The sequence below is a fragment of the Oryctolagus cuniculus genome, chromosome 6 (genome assembly GCF_051225735.1).
Source record: "Oryctolagus cuniculus isolate XC-2025 breed Fujian yellow rabbit chromosome 6, ASM5122573v1, whole genome shotgun sequence".
Lineage (NCBI taxonomy): Eukaryota > Metazoa > Chordata > Mammalia > Lagomorpha > Leporidae > Oryctolagus > Oryctolagus cuniculus.
The window spans coordinates 81,425,144-81,452,655 of record NC_142872.1 but is presented as its reverse complement, the minus strand read 5'-3'; the positions used below and the strand labels follow the sequence as shown (position 1 = coordinate 81,452,655).

Sequence of the window (27,512 nt, the reverse complement as noted above, 5' to 3'; positions counted from 1 at the left end):
AAACTCTGTAGTTATCTGTTAGGTCCATTCGATCTGTAGTATCAATTAACTCTGTTGTTTCCTTGCTGATTTTCTGTTTGGTTGATCAGTACATTGCTGAAATTGAGGTATTGAAGTCCCCCATTACCATTTTGAGTCTATATTTCCCTTTAAATCTCCTAGTATTTCTTTTAAATTGTCAGCTAACCTGTAATTAGGTGCATATATATTTATAATAGTCACATCTTCCTGTTGAATTGATTCCTTAATCATTATATAATTCTCTTTTTTGTCTCTTTAAATAGTTTTTATGTTAAAGTCTATTTTGTGTGATATTAGGTTGGCTATACCAGCTCTTTTTTGGTTTCTGCTAGCATGGTTTATCTTTTTTTTTTTTTCTTTTTGACAGGCAGAGTTAGACAGTGAGAGAGAGAGAGAGAGAGAGACAGAGAGAAATGTCTTCCTTTTCCATTGGTTCACCCCCCAAGTGGCCGCTATGGCCAGAACATTGCGGCCGGCACACTGCACCAATCTGAAGCCGGGAGCCAGGTGCTTCCTCCTGGTCTCCCATGTGGGTGCAGGGCCCAGAGACCTGGGCCATCCTCCACTGCACTCCCAGGCCACAGCAGAGAGCTGGACTGGAAGAGGAGCAACTGGGACAGAATCTGGCACCCCAACCGGGACTAGAACCCGGGGTACTGGCACCGCAGGTGGAGGATTAGCCTAATGAGACACATCACCAGCCCTATAATGGTTTATCTTTTTCCATATTTTCATTTTTAGTCTTCATGAATCTTTTCTGGTGAGATGTGTTTCTTGTAGGCAGCAAACAGATGGGTTTTCTTTATTAATCCATGTTGCCAGTCTGTATCTTTTTTTGATTTATTTATTTATTTGAAAGTCAGAGTTGTGTAGAGAAAGAAGGAGAGGCACAGGGAGAGAGCGAGAGCGAGAGAGAGAGAGAGAGAGAGAGGTTTTCCACCAGCTGGTTCATTCCTCAGATGGCTGCAATGGTGGAGCTGCACCAATCCGGAGCCAGGAGGCAGGAGCTTCTTTTGGGTCTCCCACATGGCTGCAAGAACTTGGGCCATCTTCTATTGCTTTCCCAGGCCATAGCAAAGAGCTGTATCAGAAGTGGAGCAGCCAGGACTTGAACCAGTGCCCATATAGGATGCTGGCACTTCAGGCAGTGGCTTTACCCACTATGCCACAGCACTGGCCCCAGTCTGTATCTTTTAGTGGGAGAGTTGAGACCATTTACATTTAGGATGACTATTATTAAGTGATTACTTTGCCCTGGCATATTTCCATTAATAGTCCTAATTTTTTACTTTGGGTTTCCTTTGAGCTTTTACTGAGCAATTTTCTGCCTTCACTTTCTTTCATAATGATGTTCCTGTTTCTGTGTATAGTATATCCTTGAGCATCTTTTGTAGGGCTGGGTGGCTAGTTACAAATTCTTTCAATTTCTGTTTGTGATGGATGATCTTTATCTCACCTTCATTCATAAATGAGAGCTTTGCAGGGTACAGTATTCTGGGTTGACATTTTTTTTCTTAAAACTTGGAATATGCCTCACCATTCTCTCCTTTCCTGTAGCACTTCTGATGAAACATCCACAGTGAGTCTAACTGGGTTCCTCTGAATGTGGTCTGGCATTTCTCTCATGCACATTTTAGGATCTTTTCTTAGGACCTGTATATTGGATCCATTGATAGTATCTTGTAGATCTCCAGCAATGTTTTTCAGTTTTCTAATTTCTTCTTTTTTCATCTGACTGTAAAATTTCCAGAAATTTGTCTTCTAGTTCTGATATTTTTTCTTCTGTCTCACCTATTCTGCTGTTGAGGCTTTCCACTGCATTTTTATTTGATCTATTGAATTCTTCATTTTCAGGATTTCATTCTGACTTCTCTTTAATATCTTAATTTCATGGGAATACTTTTCATTTAGTTCATGAATTTGCTTCTGATTGCTTTTAAGTAATCTGATGATTAATTTCTGAATTGTATTTCTGGCATATCCTCAATCTCTTCATCTTCAGCTTCTACTATTGAAGTGTTGTTGTGTTCCTTTGGTGGAGCTCATAATGTCTTCCTTATTCTTAGTTAGCATTTTTCCTTTTTTTTTTGGCATTTGTGTATTTTTTTGGTCTGGTTGCTTTTCTCTTTGATTTGTGTCTTTGTGGTTTAGTGGAATGTCTGTCCTTTCAGTGAGTACAAAAAGGTATATGCTAGATGTGGCCTGGGTACTGTGTTCAGTATTCCAGGGTGGAGCAGTTATCTAAGTTGTTTTGACCCATTCTTCTCCTCACAGTTGTGGGATGCCCTGGTGTTAGTGTCTGGTATGTTCAGCACTACTTCGCACTGCTTAATGAACTGCACCCCTAATCTGTGGAGACTTTCCTGTGAGCACAGTTCCCTCTGTTATGAGCTGCTATGTGTTTGTATGTTGCAAGGGAGTGCATGGAGCCTGCCTTCTGGAGCTTGGCTCACTTCTCAATAGTGGTGAGAATGGGTAGGAGCTTCTGATAGGCAGGGCTTCCTCTTACTGTATAGCTTGCATCATGGGGGAAGAAATTCTTCTGAACTGCTGTGGCCTCCAGTTTTGGGTGGGGAGTGAGGTGAGGTGACTCCCGCTATTGCTGGGCATGTGCATGGAAGGCAAGGGTGGCAGTCCCCAGCTTGCATCCAAAAATATAAACAAAGGGGCAAAATGGTTTCTCCTAGCCAGCTGCAAGACTGGGTTAGTGGGGGGAGGAGAGAGGTGCCTGACCTCCCTATTTGTTTCTTTATATTTTCCTTTCTTCTCATGTGGAACTTCAAAAGCAATTCACCAAACTCTCCTTTCTGCTGCTATCTGCAGCTGTGTAGACCTGTGGATTTTCCCCTCACCTGGTCTGCCAGGGGGCTTGTGCTCACCTCTCTGGTCCAAGTCTCTGCCATTTCCTTTTCTTATTTGTTCTTTCAGTGTGGACCTGGACAGTCTCTTCTGTTCTTGTTGGATTTCCTGCTGAGAATTTCCCACAGCCTTATCTCAGGCATGTCTCTTCTTCCCTTTTAGCTATTATTTTTTTCCCCATGTGATTCGGATCATCCTGTCCTATTCTACCATCTTGGAACCCCCCCATCTTCCTTATTCTTGATTCTTGAATTTCTGCATTTTTTAGGCATTTGTAGAATTTTTTTTTCATCTGGTCGCCTTTTTCTTTGATTTATGCCTCTGTGGTTTAATGGAACATCTACACTTTCAGTCAATATCAAGACACATGTGGTTGGTATAGCCAAGGAGCTCTGTTCAGTGCTCCAGGATGGGGTGAGTATCCAGGGTAACACCCAAGTTGGTCATGGTAGCTCTCCTCTGGTTAGCTGAGTGAAGAGCGATGGTCACTTCTGTTGGTGCTACCACCAGTTCTACTCCAAGCTGAGGAATGCCCAAGTGTTAGCCCCCAGTGTGTTCAACACTCATTTGCACTGCCATATGAAGCACACATATGATCTGCAGAGTCCTTCCTGTGAGCATGGTTCCCTCTTCTATGAGCTGTTCTAGGAAACCAAGGAGCTCTTCGAGTGTGCAGCAGCACTCTATGATAACCCAGAACCCAGCTACACCCTGCCTCCTCTCACACAGCCACAGTGTTTTCTCAGTCTCAGCACCCAGGGCTCTCTAGGTCAAGGAGTGCCAGAGGGGCCACTTGGCCCTGTTAGCCCATCCTGTCCACAAGGAAACTAAGGTGTTCCCAGAGCCACTGTCTGTGTGTGATTCAGCCCCCTGGATCGAATCTGACCTTCCCAACCAGATTCTACATCAGTGGGGAACACGAATTTTTCTCTCTGGTAAGATCTTTGGTTCACAGGCATGCAAAATACCTGCCAGCCACAGTGCTGGTCACTTCACAGTTGTGCTGGGTGCAGAGGGGAGTCCCACAGGCAGTACTTCCCTTCCATAGGGATTTCTCCCCTTCCCCTCCTGTTGTTGGGTGGGTGCAGCTTGTGGGGTGGAGTTGTCTTCCTCAGTTGCACTTGAACTGCTGTGGTTGCCCCTGCTGGGGGAGGGTAACTCCAATAATTTCTGGGTGTGTGCATACAAGCTGGGGTAGCCACTACCTGCCTGTGTCCAAAAATGGCATCAGCCTTCCCACAGCTGGCTGCAGGTCTCTTTTGTAGCAGGGAGAAGGGGAGGAAGAGAGATGTACCTTTTTTTGCCTCTGGGTGAGCAGGTGCCCCACTGTCCTGAGGGATCTGGGTCACTGATCTCTTCCTCCAGTTGTATCAACAATGGTGTGGGCCCACGGAGTCCAATCTCACCTGGTTTGCCAGGGTGGGCACCTTCCTCCCTGGATCCAAGTTGCTGGGTCTTTTGCTATGTGCCTGCTTTATGCACAGGTCCAGGCCATTTCTACTGCTTTTGCAGGACTTCCCACTGCAGGTCTCCTGCAGCTTTACCCTGAAAGTGTACTTTCTCTACTTTTTGAATATTGATTTTGCCCAGCCTAAATCAGACTTCCCTGTCGCTATTCCACCATCTTGGAACTCCCTGAAAATAACTTTCTTAAAAACTCATATTTTCTGATTTGTGGTGATAACATACATGTCTGTATACATATCCTGAACTGTTCTTATAACTGATTGGAAAATATAGACAAAACTGGAAAGACACTCAAGAACCACTCATATGAAAAGAAAGAATACTATTTTGGTATGGAAAATAATATAATTATTTTTAGACATTGCTTTCATTTTTCTGAAGAATCAACCAGGAAGATTCTATTTGCGATATTCTTGTGATGCTGATCATTGAGAAATATTGGTTTAATCATGGTTAGTGCATAGGATATTCAGAATCTAAATGACAAAGTACATGTAGTTTTCAGCTTTTCATCATGATAACAAATATCGAAGAGGAGATACTTATGAAGGAAGGAGCTCTTAGTTTTGGAAGTTCACAATCCCATTAATTTGGGGATTTGGTGAGGTCAAACAATGGTGGGGGACTAATCACATGGTAAGCCAGGAAGCCAAGAGAGACAGTGAGCACACTCATCCTGGTGCTGTCTCCTTATAAAACCACCAGGACTCAACCACCAAGACTCTGCCCTAGCAACCTAACCCAATGTGATCACCCCTCAAAGTTCCTACCTCAGACACATTAATTAGATCAAACTTCCACTCTACTTTGGCTGTAAGCATCTGTGTTATTTGGTGAAATAAATTGTATAAAACCACAGCACTAGGCATATATTATATTAGTTGAAATTCATTGACTCATTTTGGAGAAATCATTCCTACAAGTCTTTTGCTCAAGTGCTTCAAGAATTCTCCAGTCAGGGAAAACTTGCATCTGATATTATTCCACCATATTGCCACTCATATTGCTTTAATAACATTTACTTATTGTTCAAATTAAATAATTTTTCTTCTCACTTAGACTCGATTTTTTAAAGACTTATTTATTTATTTGAAAGTCAGAGTTACACAGAGAAGGAGAGGTAGAGGTAGGGGCAGAGGTAGAGAAGGAGAGAGGGAGAGGGAGGGGGAGAGAGGGAGAGAGAGAGGTCTTCCATCTGCTGGTTCACTCCCAAATTGGCTGCAATGGCCAGAGCTGTGCTGATCTGAAGCCAGGAGCCAGGAGCTTCTTCTGAGTCTCCCACATGGGTGCGGGGGTCCAAATACTTGGGCCATCTTCTGCTTTCCTACTGTTGGCTGCAGGTCTCTTTTGTAGCAGGGAGAAGGGGAGGAAGAGAGATGCCTTTTTTTTGCCTCTAAGTGAGCAGGTGCCCCACTGTCCTGAGGGATCCGGGTCACTGATCCCTTCCTCCAGTTGTATCAACAATGGTGTTGATACAATAGCAGAGAGTTGGATTGGAAGTGGAGCAGTTGGGACTTGAACCGGTGCTCATATGGCATGTCTACAGGTGGCAGCTTTATCTTCTATGCCAAGCACCGGACCCAGGCACTTAGATTGTTGCATTGCCACAATTCCTTCTGAGGTTATAATCTTTTCTCATTTTTTTCAAATTATAGTAGTCCTAACTCACTAATCACTATAACTATATAGAATTATGTTGTAAAATCACTGGCCTCAAAGTGAAAGGGGAGTATCTATCTAAACCTATTCAACTTTTAGAAGGAAAGATTTAATGATGTGCCTGTGAGCTTGCATCTTTGTTTCTACATTTCAGCTTCCTATTAGACAATTTTATCTATTCTGCATCACCTTCAGCATTTTCTAATATAATGCATTCATCTTCATGACATATATATATATATATTCACTTTAAATTAACGTTTTCTTTGCAAATGATTTATTTGTCATGTATTGTGAGGTACTCTTATGATGGGATTAGCATCCTTGTAAGAAAAGGGGTAGAGCTAGCTTTGTTTTTCTCCTCCATGTGAGGTTGCAACACAAATGTGGCTATATGAAAACAGGGTATAGGACCCCCAACCAGGGATTAATTAATTGGCACCTTGATCTTGAACTTTCCAGTTTCCAAAATTTTAAGAAATAAATATCTGTTGCTTAAACTACTCAGTCTATAGTATTTTATTATAATAGATTGAGTTGGCTAACACATTTGAGTTCTCTATCTCTCTCTCTTAAAGATTTATTCATTTATTTGAAATTCAGAGTTACACAAGAGAGAAGGAGAGGCAGAGAGAGAGAGAGAGAGAGAGAGAGGTCTTCCATCTGCTGATTCACTCCCCAAATAGCTGCAACAGCCGGAGTTGCGCTGATCCGAAGCCAGAAGTCAGGAACTTCTTCCAGTTCTCCCACATGGGTGCAGGGGCCCAAGCACTTGGGCCATCTTCTACTGCTTTCTCAGGCCACAGAAGAGAGTTGGATCAGAAGTGGAGCAGATGGGACTTGAACTGGCGCTCACATCGGATGCTGACACTGCAGGTGGTGGTCTCACCCGCTACTCCACAGCGACGGCCCCATAAGTTCTCTTTTTAAAGTAAAGCTAGACTTATTCAGCAACTTGGTAATATTCTTTAAAAGCAAAGGGCATTTTTTAAAAAAATGTCAGTACCATTTTATTTACATTTCTAGATGAGGTATGATTAATGAATTTATAAGCCAATTGCTTGTTGATCATCCCTAGTTAGAAAAAATATGAAATACAAAGTGTCCCAAAATCCAAAACTTCATGAGCACTGATATAATGCTATAGTGGAAAATTCCACACCTGACCTCATATGTTGAGTTGCAAGCAAAACTCAGCCAAATAAAACAGCTGTGTGCTATTACTTTCACCTATGTGTATATGATGCGTGTGAAGCACAAATGCATTTCATCTTTAGATTTAGGTCCCACCCGTAAGACATTTTGTGATGTACATACAAATGTCCCCATTCTGAAAGAAATCTGAAATCCGAAACACTTCTTGTACCAAGAATGTTGCACAAAGTATCCTATACTGATATATCCTCTGATATACTTGCTAAAATACTTATTTTCACCTTGTAATGGCTGAACTGAATTGTTTCTATATTTATTTTTATTCTTTGTTACATGGTTTCATGAAAGTTCAAAAAGTATTGAAGGTATACATTACTTTATCTTAATAACAATTGTCTTAAGAACACAGATGGGTAGCGAAGGGCAGTCGAACATCAAGGGAAAACCTGAGCTGATGAAGCTGTCTTCCAGGTGGAAGGCGACCCTAAGAGTAAGACACATTGATGATGGATGGAAAAGATGATGAAGTGATTGGTATGAATGTTCTCTAATAAAAACCTGTACAGTGACCCAAAAACAGCATCTCAAAGCACAATTTTTTTCCTCTTCAAATTAGCAAGTCATCCAATTGTTTTAATATGTGGTCATTCAGTGTCTTTCTATGATTGATGATATCATTAATAAATGTTATGAATTCACAAGTACAATTTAAAAGTTGCTATATTTGATAAATGAATGAAATTCTGGATGAGAACATCTGCTTGTTGTTATTCACAAATTTTGTTAATCTTAAAAGTTTAATTATCAAATCTGATTAAAGGTTTATTAGTTTTTTGAACTCATGGCATAATTTGAATGTTATTCTTCGATCTCAGGGGCTTCCTTTCTTCTCCACTTCCTAATCCTGCCTGTCATTAGTGTTTGACCAGTAAGGCTCAGAGCCAGCAATATTGAACTCTCACATAAATTGATGGGGAATATATCAATTTTAGTAGTCTGGAAATCCATCTTTAGATTAATGATAAGAAGTCAAATTATTATTATTAAATAGTCAAAGGTGCTAGTCCTTCGGAGAGCAAACTGGGAAAAATCTCTCCTGGCTTATTGCAGAATCTTCCATTCAACATTATAAGTTTGTGTTGATAAATGGGTTCTGCCAAATATGTACCTTTTTGATTCAAGCAGTGTCCCTGAAGGCATGAACTATGGGGGAGGCAGGCCTTCCAATAGCAGGTTCCTAAAGATGACATTTTAGCAGCTTCTATAGTTTGTGCAAGAATGATGTCTGCACAAACAGGTTGTGCACTTAGTACTTGATGGTGAAATGAAATGAGGAAAATCACCTTCAGGGATAACTTGTTACTGATGACCCTGGGAAGAAAGCTGTTTAAATAATATGAAAAAATTCTCAAGGAGGCAATATGGATATAATTTAATAAAATTGGTCTAATTAATGATGACATTTATTATTGTGAAGACAAGTGTGTGCTATTCTATATGGAAATTGTAAATAAAATAAAGATGAGCCAGAATTTTTCAATATTTCTTTAGTACAGCAAAGTTCCAGGTGACTTAGAAAGACATATTTTCCCTAGAGCAGAAAATAAAACCTTACCAAGAAACTGTAGACCTTACCTCTTTCTTTCTTTTCTTTTCTTTCTTTCTTTCTTTCTTTCTTTCTTTCTTTCTTTCTTTCTTTCTTCCTTCCTTCCTTCCTTCCTTCCTTCCTTCCTTCCTTCCTTCCTTCCTTCCTTCCTTCCTTCCTTCCTTCCTTCCTTCCTTCCTTCCTTCCTTCCTTCCTTCCTTCCTTCCTTCCTTCCTTCCTTGGTTCATGGTACAGGTTTTTTTTTTAACTTTTATTTAGTAGATATACATTTCCAAACTACAGTTTATGGATTACATTGGATCCCCCCCCCCATAACTTCCCTCCCACCCGCAACCCTCCCTTCTCCCTCTCCCTCTCCTCTCCCATTCCATTCACATCAAGATTCATTTTCAATTATGTTTATATATAGAAGATCAATTTAGTATATATTAAGTAAAGATTTCATCAGTTTGCACCCACACAGAAACACAAAGTGTAAAATACTGTTTGAGCACTAGTCATAGCATTCATTCACATTGAACTACACATTAAGGACAGAGATCCCACATGAGGAGTAAGTGCACAGTGACTCCTGTTGTTGACTTAACAAATTGACACTCTTGTTTAAGGCGTAAGCAATCTCCCCAGGCTCTAGTCATGAGTTGCCAAGGCAATGGAAGCCCCCTGAGCTTGCCGACTTTGATCTTATTTCAACAAGGCCATAGTCAAAGTGGAAGTTCTCTCCTCCCTTCAGAGAAAGGTACCTCCTTCTTTGATGGCCTGTTCTTTCTACTGGGATCTCACTTGCAGAGATCTTTCATTTAGGCTTTTTTTTTTTTTTTTTTTTTTTTGTCAGAGTGTCTTGGCTTTCCATGCCTAAAATACTCTCATGGGCTCTTCAGCCAGATCCAAATGCCTTAAGGGCTGATTCCGAGGCCAGAGTGCTGTTTAGGATATCTGTCATTTTATGAGTCTGCTGTGTATCCTGCTTCCCATGTTGGATCGTTCTCTCCCTTTTTTATTCTGTCAGTTAGTATTAGCAGTCACTAGTCTTGTTTATGTGATCCCTTTGACTCTTAGACCTATCATTATGATCCAGTTTCATGGCCTTTGTAAAATGCATAATTTTTGCCTGTTGGTGTACAAATGTGAACCTTGATGTATTAATCAGAACCCTCCTGGGAACAAGCAGCAGAAATTAACTTAGCCTAGTTTAGGGAGAAGAGCTCTGAGGGGTGTAGTAGGGACTCAGGTATTGCAGCTGGGAAGCTTAGCATGATTGCAGTGCAGAAGGGTAGAATGTGGGACATAATGCTCAGTGATTGCCATTTTGAGATTTTTTTGTATTTTCACTTTCTGGTGACTTTCTCTGTTTTTCCTCCATGTTTATATGTATATGTGTGTGTATTTATGATTTATGATTTATTTATTTATTTGAAAGGCAGAGTTATTGGGAGGGGAGTGAGAGAGAGGTATGTTCCATCCACTGATTCACTCACCAAATGGCTACAATGGCTGGGTCTGTGCGAGGCCAAAGTATGGAGCTTGGAACTACATTTGAGTCTCCCACATGGGTGTTAGGGATTCAAGCATTTGTGCTATGCTCTACTGCTTTCCCAGGCACACCACCAGAGACCTTGATTGGAACTGGAACAACCAGGACTCGAACTGGTGCTCATATGGGATGATCGAATTGCAGGCAGTGGTTTAACCTGCTGTGCTACAACTCCATCCCTGATGTTTATATTTTAAATTGGCACATAGTAATTGTACATTCATGGACTACACTGAGGTACATCAGAAATGTATATAGTGACTAATAGACCTATCAGGTAATGCCATATCTATTACCTCTGACATAGATACTGTCTTTATATTGGGACTTTTTACCATTCTTCATAATTTATCTTTGAATTTGTGTTTTAAAAGGGAAGGCTGATAGACAGTTGAGAGTGGACCAAAGACTTAAGGACTGGCTCAAGTCAGGTGTTGGTTATGAGTGTGATCAGATGACAAAAAACCCTCATTGATCTGTACACTTCTGTGCATTTCTTGGTATGCGTACTGCATTTTAATAAAATGTTTAAAAAGAAAAAAACAAGCAAACAAATCAGGCAACAAAGTATGATGGATCCTATTTTAATACCTAAAGAGTGTCTACTGCTTTCGAACCAGGTGCACCACAATTTCATTTTGCACTGGGTTCTGCCGAGTATGGAGCAGTCCTGGGCTCAGTTCTCAGCGGCTGTGGTTGGAGTTTTTGTAATTTATTGGAATTGGAGACTCAACATTGACTGAAATTTCTAGCTCCTTTCTCTGCTTCTTTCTGAAGTTGGATTTCTTTCTCAGAGAATTCTCTGCCAATACCCTCCCCTAACAGTCAGGTTGTGGGACAAAGTGCTGGTGAGGGAGAGGCTGAGACAACGCATCTGATGTTGGGCCAGCTGGGGCATGAGAAATGTGACTACTCAGCTGGAACTGGGAATTCACCTTCCTATTAGCAGAGAGAGCTGGGGGAGGGAGAGGACCTCCCTTCCTGGAGAGAGCTCCAGGAAGTCACTGTGAGATGATTTCATTTTTCTTTCTTAATTTGAGTTTTCTACATTTAATTAGTGTAACTCTTTCCTAGGGCTCTTTTTACCTATGAATAAACTCATAAAACTAATTTCTTTCAACTGTTAGATTTTCTTACTTTTAATGTATTTGAGAGACACAGAGACAGGAAAGCACAGAGAGAAGGAGAGAGAGAGAGAAGAGAGAAGAGAGAGAGAGAGAGAGAGAGATTGATTCTGTCTGCTACTTCACTCCCTAAATGACTACAGTGACTGGGCTTTGACCAAAGCTGGAAGTCTGGAAGTCAATCCAGCCCTGTCACCTTGGCTGCAGGAACCCAAATACTTCAGCAATCATCTGCTGCCTCCCAGGGACTGCATTAGCCAATAACTGGAGTCAGGAATCAGAGCCAGGAACGGAACCCAAGCATTTCCATGTGGGAGGTGGGTGTCCTAACCAGCACCTTAACTTCTTGTCCCAAGACAGCAAAATTTAAGGCAGAGTCCCCACCCTGTATGACTGAAACAAAACACAAATGTCTTCTGCAACCCAGCCTAAGGAAACTTCTACAAATCTCTCTCCAAAAACTGTACATTTTCTTACATTTAGAGTTCCCCTAATATTGTTTGGGGGACTTTCATATATATAAATGTATATTCATCCTTCACTGTATTTTGCTATTTATTTATTGAACAAATATGTAATGTGTGCTAGAAATTAGTCATGGGAGTTAAAGCTTACTCAGGGGAAAAAGATCCAAAAACCTGTAAATCCTATTAAAATTTAAAACCTTCTAGTAATTCTATGGCAGAGCACCAAGAATGGATGGAATGTTCCAGCTGTCTTTATTTTTGGAAAAGGTTCAGGACTGGGAAAAATAGATTCTGAGCTGTGGAATAAGAGCTCATCTGTAAAGCTGTATATTTCTGCATGAATTCCTATGGACTTGCTTCTAAGGGTACAGTTTAAAAATTTGCCATGGTGTGGGTCCTGTGCCTGGCTGGGAGACTGCCTGCCTAGCCCATGCAGGAGGTTATGAGGGCATAGCACACAATGCCTCCCAGGAAAGACCCTGGTTGGGGGCTCAGTACACTGAGAGCCACATATGACCTGACTGCTGGCAGGTGGCAGGAGCCCCAGGCACATTTCTCTCACACCCACTTCCTGTTGAAGGGCCTTATAATTGTCAACTAGGTAAACAGCTCCTGGGTGTGGCCCAGACCCCAAAAGAGCACCTGGAAGGCTACATAGGTTAAGTGACCTTCAAGCTGATTGGAGAAGTATAGAGGTGCCAGTAACTGCTTTATCCTATAGAATTAGTGTTGCTACCCTGAATTAGCTACTCCCCTTTGTCTTTTTTTAAAAGCTTGTGCCTGATTGTTAATTAATGGACATGTTCACCAAAACTGTCTCTGGTGCTTCTTGTCAAAGAATGTTGTTGCCCCACTATCCTAATAGTGTAGCATTGCAGGATGAGCCTGCACCATGGGACCCCATATCCCCTTAAGCTGGGAGGTAAAAATACCACCTTAAGTGTTGAAGTGATCATATAGATAAGATTAAGGGTCTGGTGATAATAAGAAATAGAATTAAAAGAAAGAGGAGAGTGCTCCAACGTGGGAAGCAGTCCACAAGGCAGACTCATAGAATGGCAATCGCTTTAAATAGCACTCTGACCTCAGAATTAGTCCTTAAGGTATTCTGGTCTGGCTGAAAATCCCATGAGAGCATTTCAGGCATGGAAAGCCAAGACAATGTGGCAAAGAATGTCCTACATGAAGGACCTCTGTGGGTGAGATCCCAATGGAAAGAAGCAGTCATCAAAGAAGAAGGTACTTTTTTCTGAAGGGGGGAGATAACTTCCATTTTGCTTACTGCCTTCTCTAAATACTGACGGAGATTGGGAATTCAAAAGGCTTCCATAGCCTTGGAAGCTCACATCAAGAGCTTAAGTTGATCATTGATGTGATATATTAAGAGTGTTAATTATTAAATTAACAACAAGAGTCACTGTGCACTAATTTCCCATGTAGGACCTCTGTCCTGAAAGAGTTACATTATAATTATGTCTAAGTGATCACAAAAGATGTTTCACTCTTGGGTGCTTCTTTTTTTCTTTCTTTTTTTTTTTTGACAAGCAGAGTGGACAGTGAGAGAGACAGAGAGAAAGGTCTTCCTTTTTTCCACTGGTTCACCCCCAAATGGCCGCTGTGGCCAGCACGCTGTGGCCAGCATGCTGTGGCTGGCACACTGCGCTGACCCGAAGCCAGGTACTTCTCCTGGTCTCCCATGGGGTGCAGGGCCCAAGCACTTGGGCCATCCTCCACTGAACTCCCTGGCCATAGCAGAGAGCTGGCCTGGAAGAGGGGCAACCGGGACAGAATCCGGCGCCCCAACTGGGACTAGAACCTGGGGTGCTGGCGCTGCAGGTGGAGGATTAGCCTATTGAGCCACGGCACCGGCCTGGGTGCTTCTTTAAAGTTAAGTGTCCAAAAAAAACAAAAACAAAAAAAAATGAAATTAACTTCAGGATGCAATGACTTTGAATGGCCCTTGTGTCGACTGTTGAGGAGCAGTTTTTTTTGTTTGTTTGTTTCATTTTGCTATTTTCCATGCAAATTGTTGAACTCTGTACTTAGAGTTGGTCTTCTGTGTGTAAAGCTAATCAGAAATGAATCTTAGTGGAGAATGGGACTGGGAGTGGGGAAGGGAGAAGAAGGGGTGGGAGTGTAGGTGGGAGGGTGGGTATGGTGGGAAGAATCACTATATTCCTAAAATTGTACTTGAGAAATGCAAAAAGTTTACATACCTTAAATAAAAGACTTCTTTGGGGGGAATAAATAAATAAATAAATATCTCATCTAACTTACTAATTGATTGAAATTTTCTGATGAATGTTTAAAAGTGAAGAGATCTGGGGTGCTGAGTAGTGAAACTGAGCTGCTGTCGGGTGACTTGTGGCTGGCAAATAGTGCTCTGTGGTGATTCCACAGCAGTGATGTAAGTGTAGCCTACACAGTAAAATCTAGTGTCCTAAGAAATTATTTTAAAAGTGAGTCCAGCCTTGGAGGGAGTCACAGGCAGCTTCCTTTTCTGTGTCTAGGAGGGGTGTGTTTCTTTTGTGCTTTTGTACACATATATAATGGTTCATTATTTCTGATTTTCCTTTCCAAAAAAGGCATTTAATATTTTTAGTATTAAAATTATTAAATTTCTCTCACATCTGAAGTTTGAGAGGTATCTAATGGACTTTAGCTGACAGAAACTAAAACAGTCTCTTAATGATTATTTTTTTAAAAATTATTTATTTATTTATTTATTTATTTTAAAGGCAGTGTGACAGAGAGGGAGAGACAAAGAGAATTAGAACCTTTCATCCACTGATTCACTCCCCAAATGGCCAAAAGAACTGGTCTGGGCAAGGCTGAAGCCAGTAGCTTGGAACTCCGTCCTCGTCTCCCATATGGGTAGCAGGAGCTAGCACTTGGGCCATCTTCTGCAGCTTTCTCAGGTGCATTAGCAAGGAACTGGATTGGAAAGGGAATAGCCAGGATTTGAACTGGCACGCATATGAGATGCTGGTCTCACAAGCTGGGGCTCAACCCACAGTACTTCTTTACTGTAAAGAAAAAAAAGTTTTGATCTCATTGTTCACAGTTTCACAACCTTAATATAATTTTTTATTAGTTTTGGAAGTTTTATTAGTTTTTGTCATTTCTTTTGGATTTATATGTAGAAGATCATGTCATCTTTGAACAAAGACAGCTTTATTTCTTCCTTCTTAATCCAGGTAGCTATACTTGGATTTCTTTTCTTTCTCTTTTACATTAGCTAGAACTTCCAGTATAACATTGAAAATTAGTGATGGCAGGAGGTATCCTGCCCTGCTCTTGAAAAATAGTAAGTAATTTTCATCTCAAGGGTCATTACTTAGCTTAAAAATCCTGTTATACATTCCATATTGACACAGGTGAAAAGATAACACCCAGGATTGCTGAGATATATGGATAAAGGTACTCATTTATCCTTCTGCTAAGATTTCAAACTGGTTCTTTCTCAGAGACTTTTGGTTTACAGTATCTACCCATACAATATCTACCCACTAAAATGGACAACCAGTTTTAAACCAGGAATTCAGTTTCCAGGAAGTGTTCACATGAGTAATAAACCTTTTTAATTTTTTGTTTATATAAGGTGAACAAATCCAAGTATTTCATATATGCAGATTTAGGAGCATAGTGATCCTTCCCATCCTACACTCCATCCTGCCCATGCTCCCACCCTCTTTCCTCTTTCCTTTCTTATTCTTTATTTTGATTTTTGCAATGACACACTTTGTTTATTTTATAATAAGAAAGTTAACCCTCCAGTAAGTAAAGAATTCAACAAATAGTAAGAAAAAAACACCATTCCTCAACACTAGGGAGAAGGGCTGTAAACAATCTTCGAAGCTGAAAATGTGAATTTCACTCCTATACATTGCATTTTTTTGTACTCTATTAGTTACCACAGATAAGGGTAAACATATGATATTTGTCTTCTTGGGAATGGCTTAGTTCACTTAGTATAATGATTTTCAGTTGCATATATTTTGTTGTGAAAGAATTTCATTCTTTTTTTTTTTACAGCTGAGTATTCCATAGTGTATATATATCACATTTTATCCAGTCATCAGTTGATGGACATCTGGATTGATTCTATATCTTAGCTATTGTGAATGGAGCTGCAGTAAACATGGAGGTACAGATAACTTTCATATGTTGATTTCATTTTATTTGGGTAAATTCTCAAGAGTGGGATGGATATAGCGATATAGCACTGACATTTTTAACAGGCAGAAAATTTAAAAAGGGAAATAATACACTTATTCATTAATAAGAATGGATCAAATAACTTAGAATATATCCATGTAGTAGAATATACTATGAAGTTTTCAGAAAGAATTGTAGGTCTCTACTATGTACTCATAATATGTAGATATCTGTGATATATTTTATTGGTGAAAATCCAATGAAGATATCAGTGATACATCCATTTATGGCTTGAAACACATGTTTCAGAAAAGAAAATATAGTATGATCCCATTTGTGCAAATAAGTAATACTTACAAATATGTTAGCACAGAAAATATTTTGTAGAATTAATGAATAGCAGGAATCAGCTGGTCAATGGAGAAGAGAAAGGAATATTTCTGATCAGTCTTGTGACTGAAATAATCAGCCTGGTTGGATAATCAAATCTGGAGTTTCATCTGTGAGTCAAAATGAGTACTTAAAACCAGAAGCAGTCTGAATTTTTTTTGTAAGCTTCTGTTTGGCTACAAGTTTTATACTTTTTCCTACAGGTGGGCAGGTGCATTGAGCCAGGCTTAAACAAGACAGATTGATGCCATGGATGCTATTCACATTAAAATCAGAGAAGGATACCTTGTCATAGTTATAGACTTGGTTATTTTCAGGTGGTAGACTGCACTCCCACATTCCCACAGTACCTCTATGCTGGGAGAGGCAAACACTGGGGTCATTAATCATTCCAGACAATGAGGTTGTTAATTACTCTTCCTATAATGGCCCTAAGATGTAAAGCTAACTCCTTCTTATGGCACAGCAGATGTTTCTTCAGTTACCGACAGAGTTGGGAGGAAAGTCAGGCTGAATCTCAGGAGCTGACTGTGCAGCATCTTCACAGCATGGACAGTGTCCCAGCTGACTTAGGCCTCTGGCAGCACCATTCACTCTGAAGTCTACAATTGTACATTTTATACACGTAAGAGCTATCGTGTATTATGTTTAGAATTAGCAAAACACTCTTGCAATTTAAATACTATAGTGAATCTGTGAAATACTTGGGGCCAATGCCTTGTTAATGACTAAGAAAATATCATTTTTCTCTATTTATTTTCCTCTTGCTACTTAAAAGTAGTAAAATATCCTTTTTATTTGGTTTGAAATCTCATATTTATTCATCAGTACTTGGATTTTTTTCCTTTCGTGACTCAATAATATATAAATATATATTTATTTATTTTTTACAGGCAGAGTGGACAGTGAGAGAGAGAGACAGAGAGAAAGGTTTTCCTTTGCTGTTGGTTGACCCTCCAATGGCTGCCACGGTCGGCGCACTGCTCTGATCCGAAGCCGGGAACCAGGTGCTTTTCCTGGTCTCCCATGGGGTGCAGGGCCCAAGCACTTGGGCCATCCTCCACTGCACTCCCAGGCCATAGCAGAGAGCTGGCCTGGAAGAGGGGCAACCGAGACAGAATCCGGTGGGTGCCCCGACTGGGTCTAGAACCCGGTGTGCCAGCGCCACAAGGTGGAGGATTAGCCTATTGAGCCATGGCGCCGGCTCAATAATAAATTTTGAAACATTATTTATGTCTCAGAATATTCATTGGAATTTTAAAATTTTTATTTATTTGTTTTATTTGAGAGAGAGGAAGAGAGGGAGAGGGATACACACACACACACACACACACACATACGGGGGTAGGGAGAGGGAGAGAAGGAGAGAGAGAGAGACATCTCATCTGCTGGTGCAGTTCTCAAATTCCCTCAATAGTTAGTGAGTGATGTGTCAGGTCAAAAATAGAAGCCAGGAACTCAATCCAAGTAATCTACATGGGAGCCATGGATGTTTACCTGGGATTATCTACTAATAGAATTTGATAAGAGGCCAACTTTCAACCCAGATAGTTTTTTTGGGGGAGTTTATGCTTGAGCACAAGGGATATGGCACTGTGGGAACAGCTTCTACCAGCTGCCTCTCCAAAGGGAATTAAGCAGAAGTTTTTATTGGGTGGGAGAAGTCCCTTTTACAGTTAGGGTGTGGATGCACCTTGCTTCTGATTAGTTTAGACTGGGTGGAACAAGCAATGGTCAAAGACGGATACATACTTAGGTGGGATATGGGTACATATCTGGTATGTCTGCTTGGGAGGGCCTGATTTTATGAGTCCTGTTTCCACCCTATCTTATTCACCCTGAGAGATTTTTTTTCTTCCTTCTTCTTAGGGAGAGTGGGCTAAGATCTTGTCTTTTGTTGATGCCTCCTGATGAGGAGGAACAGCTGAAATCTTGGGGCCATAAAAATCTCTTGCTGTCTGTCCTAGTGACTTGTAAGGACTTGGTGGGTACTTCTGATAGAGGGGTGCATTGAAACCATGGTCTAACATCAGCCTGATGTGGAATTGTTGGAGCCTAGAAGATACAAAGTTTAAAAAATGCCTAAAAACACAGGGACTAAAGATTAGTAACAGCAGGACAGTGACCAGAGGTTCTATGAAGGGTAAAAAGCAAGTAAAATTGGAGATGATCCCTTTAATGGCTTCCTAACAATTGAAGCTACATCTTTTTTTTGGACCAAATTCCTGAAGCCATTCTAGCTGTTTATAGAATTCTTTTAATATTCATCTTAACTTCCTCCATGGTATTTATCCAGGTACAACAACAGGTGTTAGTAGTGACAATAGTAGTAGTAGTAACAATAGGTGCACAAACTCAACCATAATGAACAAATAGTCAAGGGTTAGGCCATTGTCTCAAACTACATTGGCCAAGGAACCAATTGATACTTCCAAGTGTGAGAGTATAATCAGTACTAGATGATAGAATCTCTAAAGACTTGGCTAAATTTCTTTTTTTTTTAACTTTTATTTAATAAATATAAATTTCCAAAGTACAGTTTATGAATTACAATGGCTTTTCCCTCATAAGTTTTTTTTTAATTTAATAAATGTGAATTTACAAAGTGCAACTTTTGTATTGTTGTGGCTCACCCCCCCCCCCAACCTCCCTCCCTCCCGCGGCCCTCCCCTCTGCCACTCCCACTCCCATCCCGCCCTTCATCGAGTTTCATTTTCAATCACCTTCATATACTGAAGATCAACTTAGTATACACTAAGCAAGGATTTCCACAGGCTGCACTCACACAACCGCACAAGGTATAGGGCATTGTTCGACTAGTAGTGTTGTTTTTAAGTTTCATAGTAAAACACATTAAGGACAGAGATCCTACGTGGGGAGCCTGTACTCAGTGACTCCCGTTGTTGATTTAACAATTGGCACTCTTATTTATGACATCAGCAATCACCCGAGACTCTTGCTATGAGCTGCCTAGGCTATGGAAGCCCCTTGAGTTCACCAACTCTGAACTTGTTTAAGAATTGCTAAATTTCAGATGGTTGCTTCTTGGTAAATGAAGCCCATTCCAAGAGTTTACCAACACTGATACCCACCCATTCTAGATAGAATTGAGCCAATGGTCTCTTAGTTCTCCCATTTGAGGACCAGGGTCTTATAGCAGATTGGTTATGAATATAAATTCCCTGAAGCCCCATATCCAGAACATACATTCTTCTATATATGGAGAATTGTGAAAGCATTGCCAGGATCAGGGAGGGGAAATAGATGAGGGCTAAAGTCTTTTGTAATCTGGAATCTTGCAATGCAAGGGTCAACAAACAAACACTATCCCAAGCAGTGTCTGTACTTGAATGAAAGAGCAAGACTTTTGGGCCTGGATGAACTGAGTTATCCAATACTCCTAGGTATGACTACAATAGGTTGATGACAGACTCCCATAATAGCTAGTTCTCTTGGCAACAGGTGCTCTACTGGCAAGTTAGGTTCTCTGTATATCATTTTCCACAACTTGTCTGATTTGTTTATTTCTGGTCATTCCTTACATTGCCCAATCCAAAGCTTCTTATTTGGGTGCCCTTCCTTACACCACCAATGAGTTCAGTTAGGGGAACACCGGGCTGACATGTTTAGATGGAAAGATTATTTAGTTTCATTGGCACCTGCATCAATGCCACATGGGACACAAGAGGCAGCAAGAGTTTTGCAACTTAGTTGCATAGATCCAGGAGAGAGGTCTTATTGCAATAAGTAAGGTCTAACTATGCAAAGGAATTACCATGGGACCTAAATTCAACAGCAGTGAGAAGATTGGGGTGAAATGCCACTGGAACCCCACTACACACTTAAGTTTAGATATGAATTAGTGAGAGAAAGGAAATGAAATGGCCAGCTATGTATTGGTTGAGGATGAACATGTTTCTTTCATCTATTATGCAAGAAATTATGACAAGGGAGTTAGATTTCCAAGGTTTTCAAACAGCAGGAGTTAGAAGACTTAACAGGTATTTTGAAATCATGCCTATTTTAGATCCAGCAAAGGCAAAAAAAAATGCTTCCTAGGCATTTCTGGATGAAGAAGCCCACAGAAAGTAAGCATAATAATTATCACCAGGCTTGTGTCCATCCCCAACAGTGTTCCTCTGTCCTTTTTTAAGAGGTATCTCAGGTCCTCCACTGAATCACAAGAGTAGGCAGGTTCATCTAGAAGAGCACTGGGGGCTTTAAAAGGGACTTGCTTTAAGACCCCTACCTTACACCTTACACAAAAAACCACTCAATGTGAATTAAAGATCTAAATCTATGACCTGACACCTTCAAATTATTAGAGAACATCAGAGAAACCGTGCAAGATATAGGCACAGGCAAAGACTTCTTGGAAAAGACCCCAGAGGCACAGGTAGTCAAAGCCAAAATTAATAATTAGGATTACTTCAAATTCAGAAGTTTCTGTACTGCAAAAGAAACAGTCAGGAAAGTGAAGAGACAACCAACAGAATGGGAAAAATATTTGCAAACTATGCAACAGATAAAGGATTAATAACCAGAATCTACAAAAAGATCAGAAAACTCCACAACAACAAAACAAACAACCCACTTAAAAATGCTTTTAGTATTTTTTTGGGCCAAGGACCTCAATAGACATTTTTTGAAAGAAGAAATCGACAGACACGTGAAAAAATGTTCAGGACCACTAGGTGTCAAGGAAATGCAAATCAAAACAACAATGAGGTTTCACCTCACCCCGGTTAGAATGGCTCACATATAGAAATCTACCAACAACAGATTTTGGCGAGGATGTGGGGGAAATGGGACACTAACCCACTGTTGGTGGGAATGCAAACTGGTAAAGCCACTATGGAAGTCAGTTTGGAGATTCCTTAGAAACCTGAATATAACATTACCATAAAACCCAGCCATCCCACTCCTTGGAATTTACACAAAGGAAATTAAATTGGCAAATGTAAGAGTTGTCTACACCTCAATGTTTATTGCAGCTCAATTCCCAATAGCTAAGACATGGAATCAACCCAAATGCCCATCAACAGAAGACTGGATAAGGAAATTATGGGATATGTACTCTATAGAATACTATACAGCAGTAAAAAAAAAAACAATGAAATCTGTTCATTCGCAACAAAATGGAGGAATCTGGAAAACATCATGCTGAGTGAAATAAGCCAGTCCCAAAGGGACAAATATCATATGTTCTCCCTGATCAGTGACAACTAACTGAGCACTTAAAAGGAAACCTGTTGAAGTGAAATGGACACTAGGAGAAACAATGACTTGATCAGCCCTTGTCCTGACTGTCACAGAACAACTTACTGTTTTATTCCTTTTAGTATTTTTTATTCTACTTAATACTATCGGTTGAACTCCTTAATTAACACACAATTATTCTTAGGTGTTTAAATTTCACTGAAAAGTGATTCCTGTTAAATATGAGTGGGAATAAGTGAGGGAGGAGACGTATAGTTTGGCACATGCTCAATCGGACTTACCCCTAATGGTAGAGTTAGAAACGTGTCAGGGGATTCCAATTCAATCCCATCAAGGTGGCATGTACCAATGCCATCTCACTAGTCAAAGTGATCAGTTTCAGTTCAGAATTGATCATAAGGATAGGATTAAGTGTCAAAGGGATCACATAAACAAGACTAGTGACTTCTAATACTAACTGATAGAATTAAAAAGGAGAGAACAATCCAACATGGGAAGCAGGATACACAGCAGACTCGTAGAGTGGCAATTGTCCTAAATAGCACTCTGGCCTCAGAATCAGCCCTTAAGGCATTCAGATCTGGCTGAAGAGCCCATGAGAGTATTTCAGGCATGGAAAGCCAAGACACTCTGGCAAAAAAAGACCTAAATGAAAGATCTCTGTGAGTGAGATCCCACTGGAAAAATGGGCCATCAAAGAAGGAGGTACCTTTCTCTGAAGGGAGGAGAGAACTTCCACTTTGACTATGGCCTTGTCTAAATAAGATCAGAGTTGGCAAATTCAAGAGGCTTCCATAGCCTTGGCAGCTCATGACAAGAGCCTCGGGTGATTACTGAGGTCATAAATAAGAGTGTCAATTGTCAAATCAACAACAGGGGCCACTGTGCACTTACCCCCCATGTAGGATCTATGTTCTTAATGTGTTGTACTTTGTGAATTAATGGTATAACTAGTACTGAAACAGTACTTTATACTTTGTGTTTCTGTGTGGGTGCAAATTGTTGAAATCTTTACTTAATGTATGCTAAACTGATCTTCTGTATATAAAGAGAATTGAAAATGAATCTTGATGTGAATGGAATGGGAGAGGGAGAGGGAGAGGGAGAAGGGATGGTTGCGGGTGGGAAGGAGGTTATTGGGAGAAAAAGCTGCTATAATCTAAAAGTTGTACTTTGGAAATTCATATTTATTAAATAAAAGTTAAAAACAGGGACTTGCTTTTATCAGGTGATGTGGACCCAGCTTGGGATCTCTCTAAGTTTTGCTGCAGTAGGCATGGCAAGATTATTCAGGATTGTTTTCATTTTGTAGACAACTGGTCTTCGGGAGACCCTTCCATTTGAGTTTCAAGAAGAACCTTATCTCTTGACTCGACTGAGGTATAGGAAAATGTCTCATTGTTGCGTGTCGGCAATACTTGGTTTCTATGTTCCTGAATAGCTCTCCAGACTTGTCCCAATTTTATAACATGGTTTAGAGTCTGGTCTAATTCCTCACCGGAGAGGAAGTCATTAGTAGGAAGGGTCTTCCAAAGATTGTATCAAAGGGGCTAGGTTCTATGCTTCCCTTGGTAGAGCTTAGTTATGATTTTCTTAAGGATATGATTAATTTTTCAACCTCTCCAGAGAACTGGGAATGCCAGGAAGTGAGTAATTTATAGCGTATTCATAGTGAGGTCAAAGGATTTAGTGACATTTGCTAAAAAGGCAGAGCAGCTTTTACTCTGGAGGGATTTGGAAAATACAAATTGATGCATTATCTCTTTGAGGAACTTTACAAACTTCCATTTCCTTCCCAGTACAGGAAAGGAATGCTTCTACCCATTCTGTGAAGGAATTGACAAATCTCAAGAGGTGCATGAGTCCTGATCTAATAGGCTTCTCAATAAAATCCAGCTGCCAATCTTCTCCAGGTGTGTTGTGCTGATTTATTATAGGCCCACATTTCATTGGAGAAGGCCACTTGATTTATGATATTTCTGAGACCTTTTCCTTGCGGTCCAGTTTCTGCCAGGTATCTCTCCCATGGTCAGTGGCATTGTGGAAGTGTTTAATGAACTTAACCTAACCTAACCCTAACCCTAACCCTAACCCTAATCATTTTTGATGAACCATCTAATACACTCTTCTGCCATTCCAATCTTTTAGCCTCCTCATTATTGTTGGGAGTACTGGGGGATGGCTAGGAAGTTTGGAGGGATCAATCATTAGGGATGGCCCCTTGTCAGCCTGAGATTGGCCTTCTGTTTAGCAGAATTCTCTGCCCTGTTTCCTTGGTTCACAATGAACCCATCTTTTTGGTGGCTCTTACAGTAAATGATTGTCATTTGTTGAGGAAGTCATTGCCTTCTTAAAGAAGGTTTTATAAGAGTATTTTTGGTTATTAACATTCCTCTTCTTTCCATATAATAGCATGAACATATAATAACAGAAGTTTATAAATTGTAGCATATTAATTGTTTTAGTATTTCCCAATTGTAAGGCCTGGATCAGGGCAAATAGTTCTGCCTTTTGGGCTGAAGTTTGGGATGAGAGCACTCTGCCCTCATAGAGTCACTTAAATGTGCCATGGTGTAGCCTGCCTTCTGGACTCTTCTCTTTACAAAACTGCTGTTATTGGCAAAATTCAGCAACCATAATCTTGAAGGGCTCACCCTGGAGGTCAGTCTGCTAGAGTAGATGTATTGTATAATTGAACTCACTGATGTTGTAGAGCCTCCTTTCTGATCAGGGGGATGGTGACTAGTATTAGGAGCTCAGAGACTTTTAAGGTGATGTTGGTATATCTGACAGACGAGCTTCTTCCTGTCAGGCAATGATGCCCTTTGAGCTCTAACATTACCCTTGGGGAGCTTTTTGTAACTCTATGTGTTTTTCAAATATTAATTTAGAGGTCTTGTTAACCATAAAGACAATGGCAAGCCATAGCTCTTGGGCAACTGGGTGGGCCATTCATGAGCCACAGGGTCCAACATTTTGGGAAAGTAAGTCCCCAGTCTCTGGATATGCCCTGGCCTTTGAGTCAAAACTCCTAAGGCAATTCCCAACCTTTGGCAGACATAGTGAGTGGTTTATCTAAGTTTGGGATTCCCAGAGCTGCAGCTTGGCCCATTACTGCCTTTAGGGTCTCCAAGGCCCACTGCCACTATGTGTTCCAGTACAGCGATTCTTGCTCCTCACCATTTAGGACCTCATATTTTTCTGTGAATTCATAATCCAGAATTCAGATGCTCAAAAACCTGTCATTCCCAGAAATCTTGAAGCTGTTTCCTGATTTAGGGGACTGGCAGAGGAAAATTGCTTTTTTCTCCAATCAACAGCTAGAGCATGAAACCTTGGGGTCAAAATAAAACCCAAGTATTTGGCTCATTCTGGGGAAATCTGTTATTTTGAGGGAGAGACCTTGTATCTTCATTAAGCTAAGAATTTTAAGTTTTTTTTTTTTTTTTTTTTTTTGCAAACCAAATCTTACGGAGAGGGACTGGTCATCTACATACTGCAAGAGATACTATTTTTCAGGTCATACTTCCTTAACTCTTTTGCCAAAGCGTTTCCAAACATATGAGGGCTATTTCTGAAACCTGAAGATGCACATTCCATATGTATTATGTAGCTTCCCAAGAATCTGGGCTTCTCTATTCAAAGATTAAAAAAATACTAGGAGTCGAATTGAAAGATAACATACACACACACACACACACAAACACAAAAAACATCCTTTATATATAGGAAAGTATTATATTGGGCCTCTCCAGGTATGTAAGTGTGTAGAGTGTATGGGTTTGGGACCACGGGGTGGATGGAAATAACTGCCTCATTTATTTTCTGTAGATCCTGTACAAATCAGCACTCTGGTTTGATGGGGTTCTGTCTTCTGACAGGATCTTCAAAGAATATTCTCTTCAAAGAATATTCCACCCCAGCCTTTAACTTATGTCTATAGGGAGCCTATTATAAGCTTTCCCTGAGGGGTAGAAATGTCTCATTCGGATGTGTCTATTTGGTTTTTAATATTCTCAGGGACATTGACAGCCTCTGGGCTCTGAAAGTTGAGAGGTGCTAACAGATTGGACTCATTATCACCTGGACCTGGTCCCCTTCTGGGGAGATGGTGGCCTTGGATTTGCTTAATAGATATCTACCCAGAAGAGGATAGGGCATTCAGGGACATATGAAAATGAATGAATTATAGAGATAGACCTGGTTTTACAGGCAGTGGGAAAGTAAATCTTAGTAACGTTAACATCAATCCCCCTATGGTTGAAGAGGAGCCAAGAAGATGAGTCTTGACAGAGTAGGTAGCTCCAGTGCCCACAAGGAATTCAGTTCCCCTAGGTGACACATCTAGGATGAGTTGAGGCTTTGCTAGAGTGATGGATGCAAGCAAGCACTTGGGCCCTGTAAGTTGGTGAGTGTCTGCATTACTCACTAGAGGCTGGCCAAGAGGGGTCTCTTGCCAAGGTTGTCTGAACTCTCCAGTCCAGGGCAACCAGGACATGCCTTCTTCCAGTGACCTTGTCTCCTGTAATAAGCATAATTGTTGCATCCTAGGCTGGTACTTTCTCTCCATTTGTCCAATCTTCTGGGCCTATAGCGGGTCCTCCTAAAGTGGCTGGTTAATTAGAGCAGCCAACAGCTGTACCATTTTAACCAATCTCTTTGCTCACCGTCTCTACCTTGTTCTGGTTACTGGTTACTGAAGACCTTGAAGGCCTCCTCCACCAAGGTTGACAGTGGGGTCTCCAGTGCTGCCTCCAATGTTTGTAACTTTCTTCCAATGTCCAGGGCTGAATGAGTAAGAAAATGCATAGCAAGGAAGGTTCTGCCCTTGGCAGGTTCAGGATCTATATTAGTATATTTCCTAAAGGCCTAAGAAAGTTGGCCCAGAAAGACAGCTGGGTTCTCTTCCTTTCTTTGACTAATCTTCACTTTGTCATAACAAATGACTTTATCACATATTTTTTTCATTCCCTCTGTTACACAGATAACGAAGTGTATAATCTTAGTTATATCAGGTTGGTCCTCATAATCTCAATGGGGCTCTTTGTCTGGAATTGCTTCTAAACCCACCTGGTATATTCAATGTTGGGAGAGAGTGACAACAAAAGAGCATGCTCTCAGGCCTTTCTAAAGGTACAGTCCTTCTCAACAGGAGTGCAACAAATAGTTAAAATAACAATGCTGTCACACCAGGTAAATGACTAGGTCAAACAGCTTGATAAATTCATTGCTGAAATTTCCCAGGTCCCCAGAAAAGCAACCAAATTTTTGCTTACTTAGTGCTAACTCAGCTACTGAGAAGGGAACATGTACTCTGTGTACTCTGCCTTCCCCATTTGCAACTTCTCTTTAAGGAAAGCTACCTGGGAAGAAAGAGGGAAGAGATAAAGGAAATAGTCAGTTTTGCACCTGTGGGGAGGCCTATTGCAGAAGGTGCTGAAAATGAGGGGGTAGAAGCCTATTGGGGCTAGAAGATCAGATTCTAAAGCTAGGTTCAGTAAGAAGGTCAGGGTTAGGTCTACATGCCAAGTGGCTGAGGAAAGGTAGCCATCCAGACACAATAGGAATAATGATACATGGGATCCTGACTGAGCTTCGTGAAGCCCTGAATATAGATGATCTTTTCCCATTTCCTTTTATGTTCACAAAACAAATCTAGTTGGAGGATGGTGTTATAATTTTGTGACCCATTCATGGGCCATGTCTCTTTTAGTTGGTTGAGGATGGTTCTACTATGAAAAAAATTAACTTTTTCTTTTTTAAGTCATCTAACTTAAGCTGCTTCCAATTACTTAAAATAATTTAAATTGCACCCAAGGTGAGAGTCCCTGGGGATACTCATCACATTTCCC

At 40.7% G+C, this 27,512-nt stretch overlaps 1 protein-coding gene across 2 annotated transcripts in view; it reads left to right on the top strand.

Annotated features, from left to right (window-relative positions):
* The window catches only part of LOC149126202 (uncharacterized), a 56,062-nt gene that overhangs the window by 16,856 nt on the left and 11,694 nt on the right, over positions 1-27,512 (top strand). The window contains exon 5 of one of the 2 annotated variants that reach the window (XM_089335252.1): positions 15,928-16,021. The exons of the other annotated variant lie outside the window; for it this stretch is intronic. Coding sequence (XP_089191378.1) covers positions 15,928-15,942 — 15 coding nt within the window. The 3' untranslated portion in view covers positions 15,943-16,021. Of the gene's footprint in view, positions 1-15,927; positions 16,022-27,512 lie in introns of those variants that run through there. 2 annotated transcript variants of the gene reach the window in all.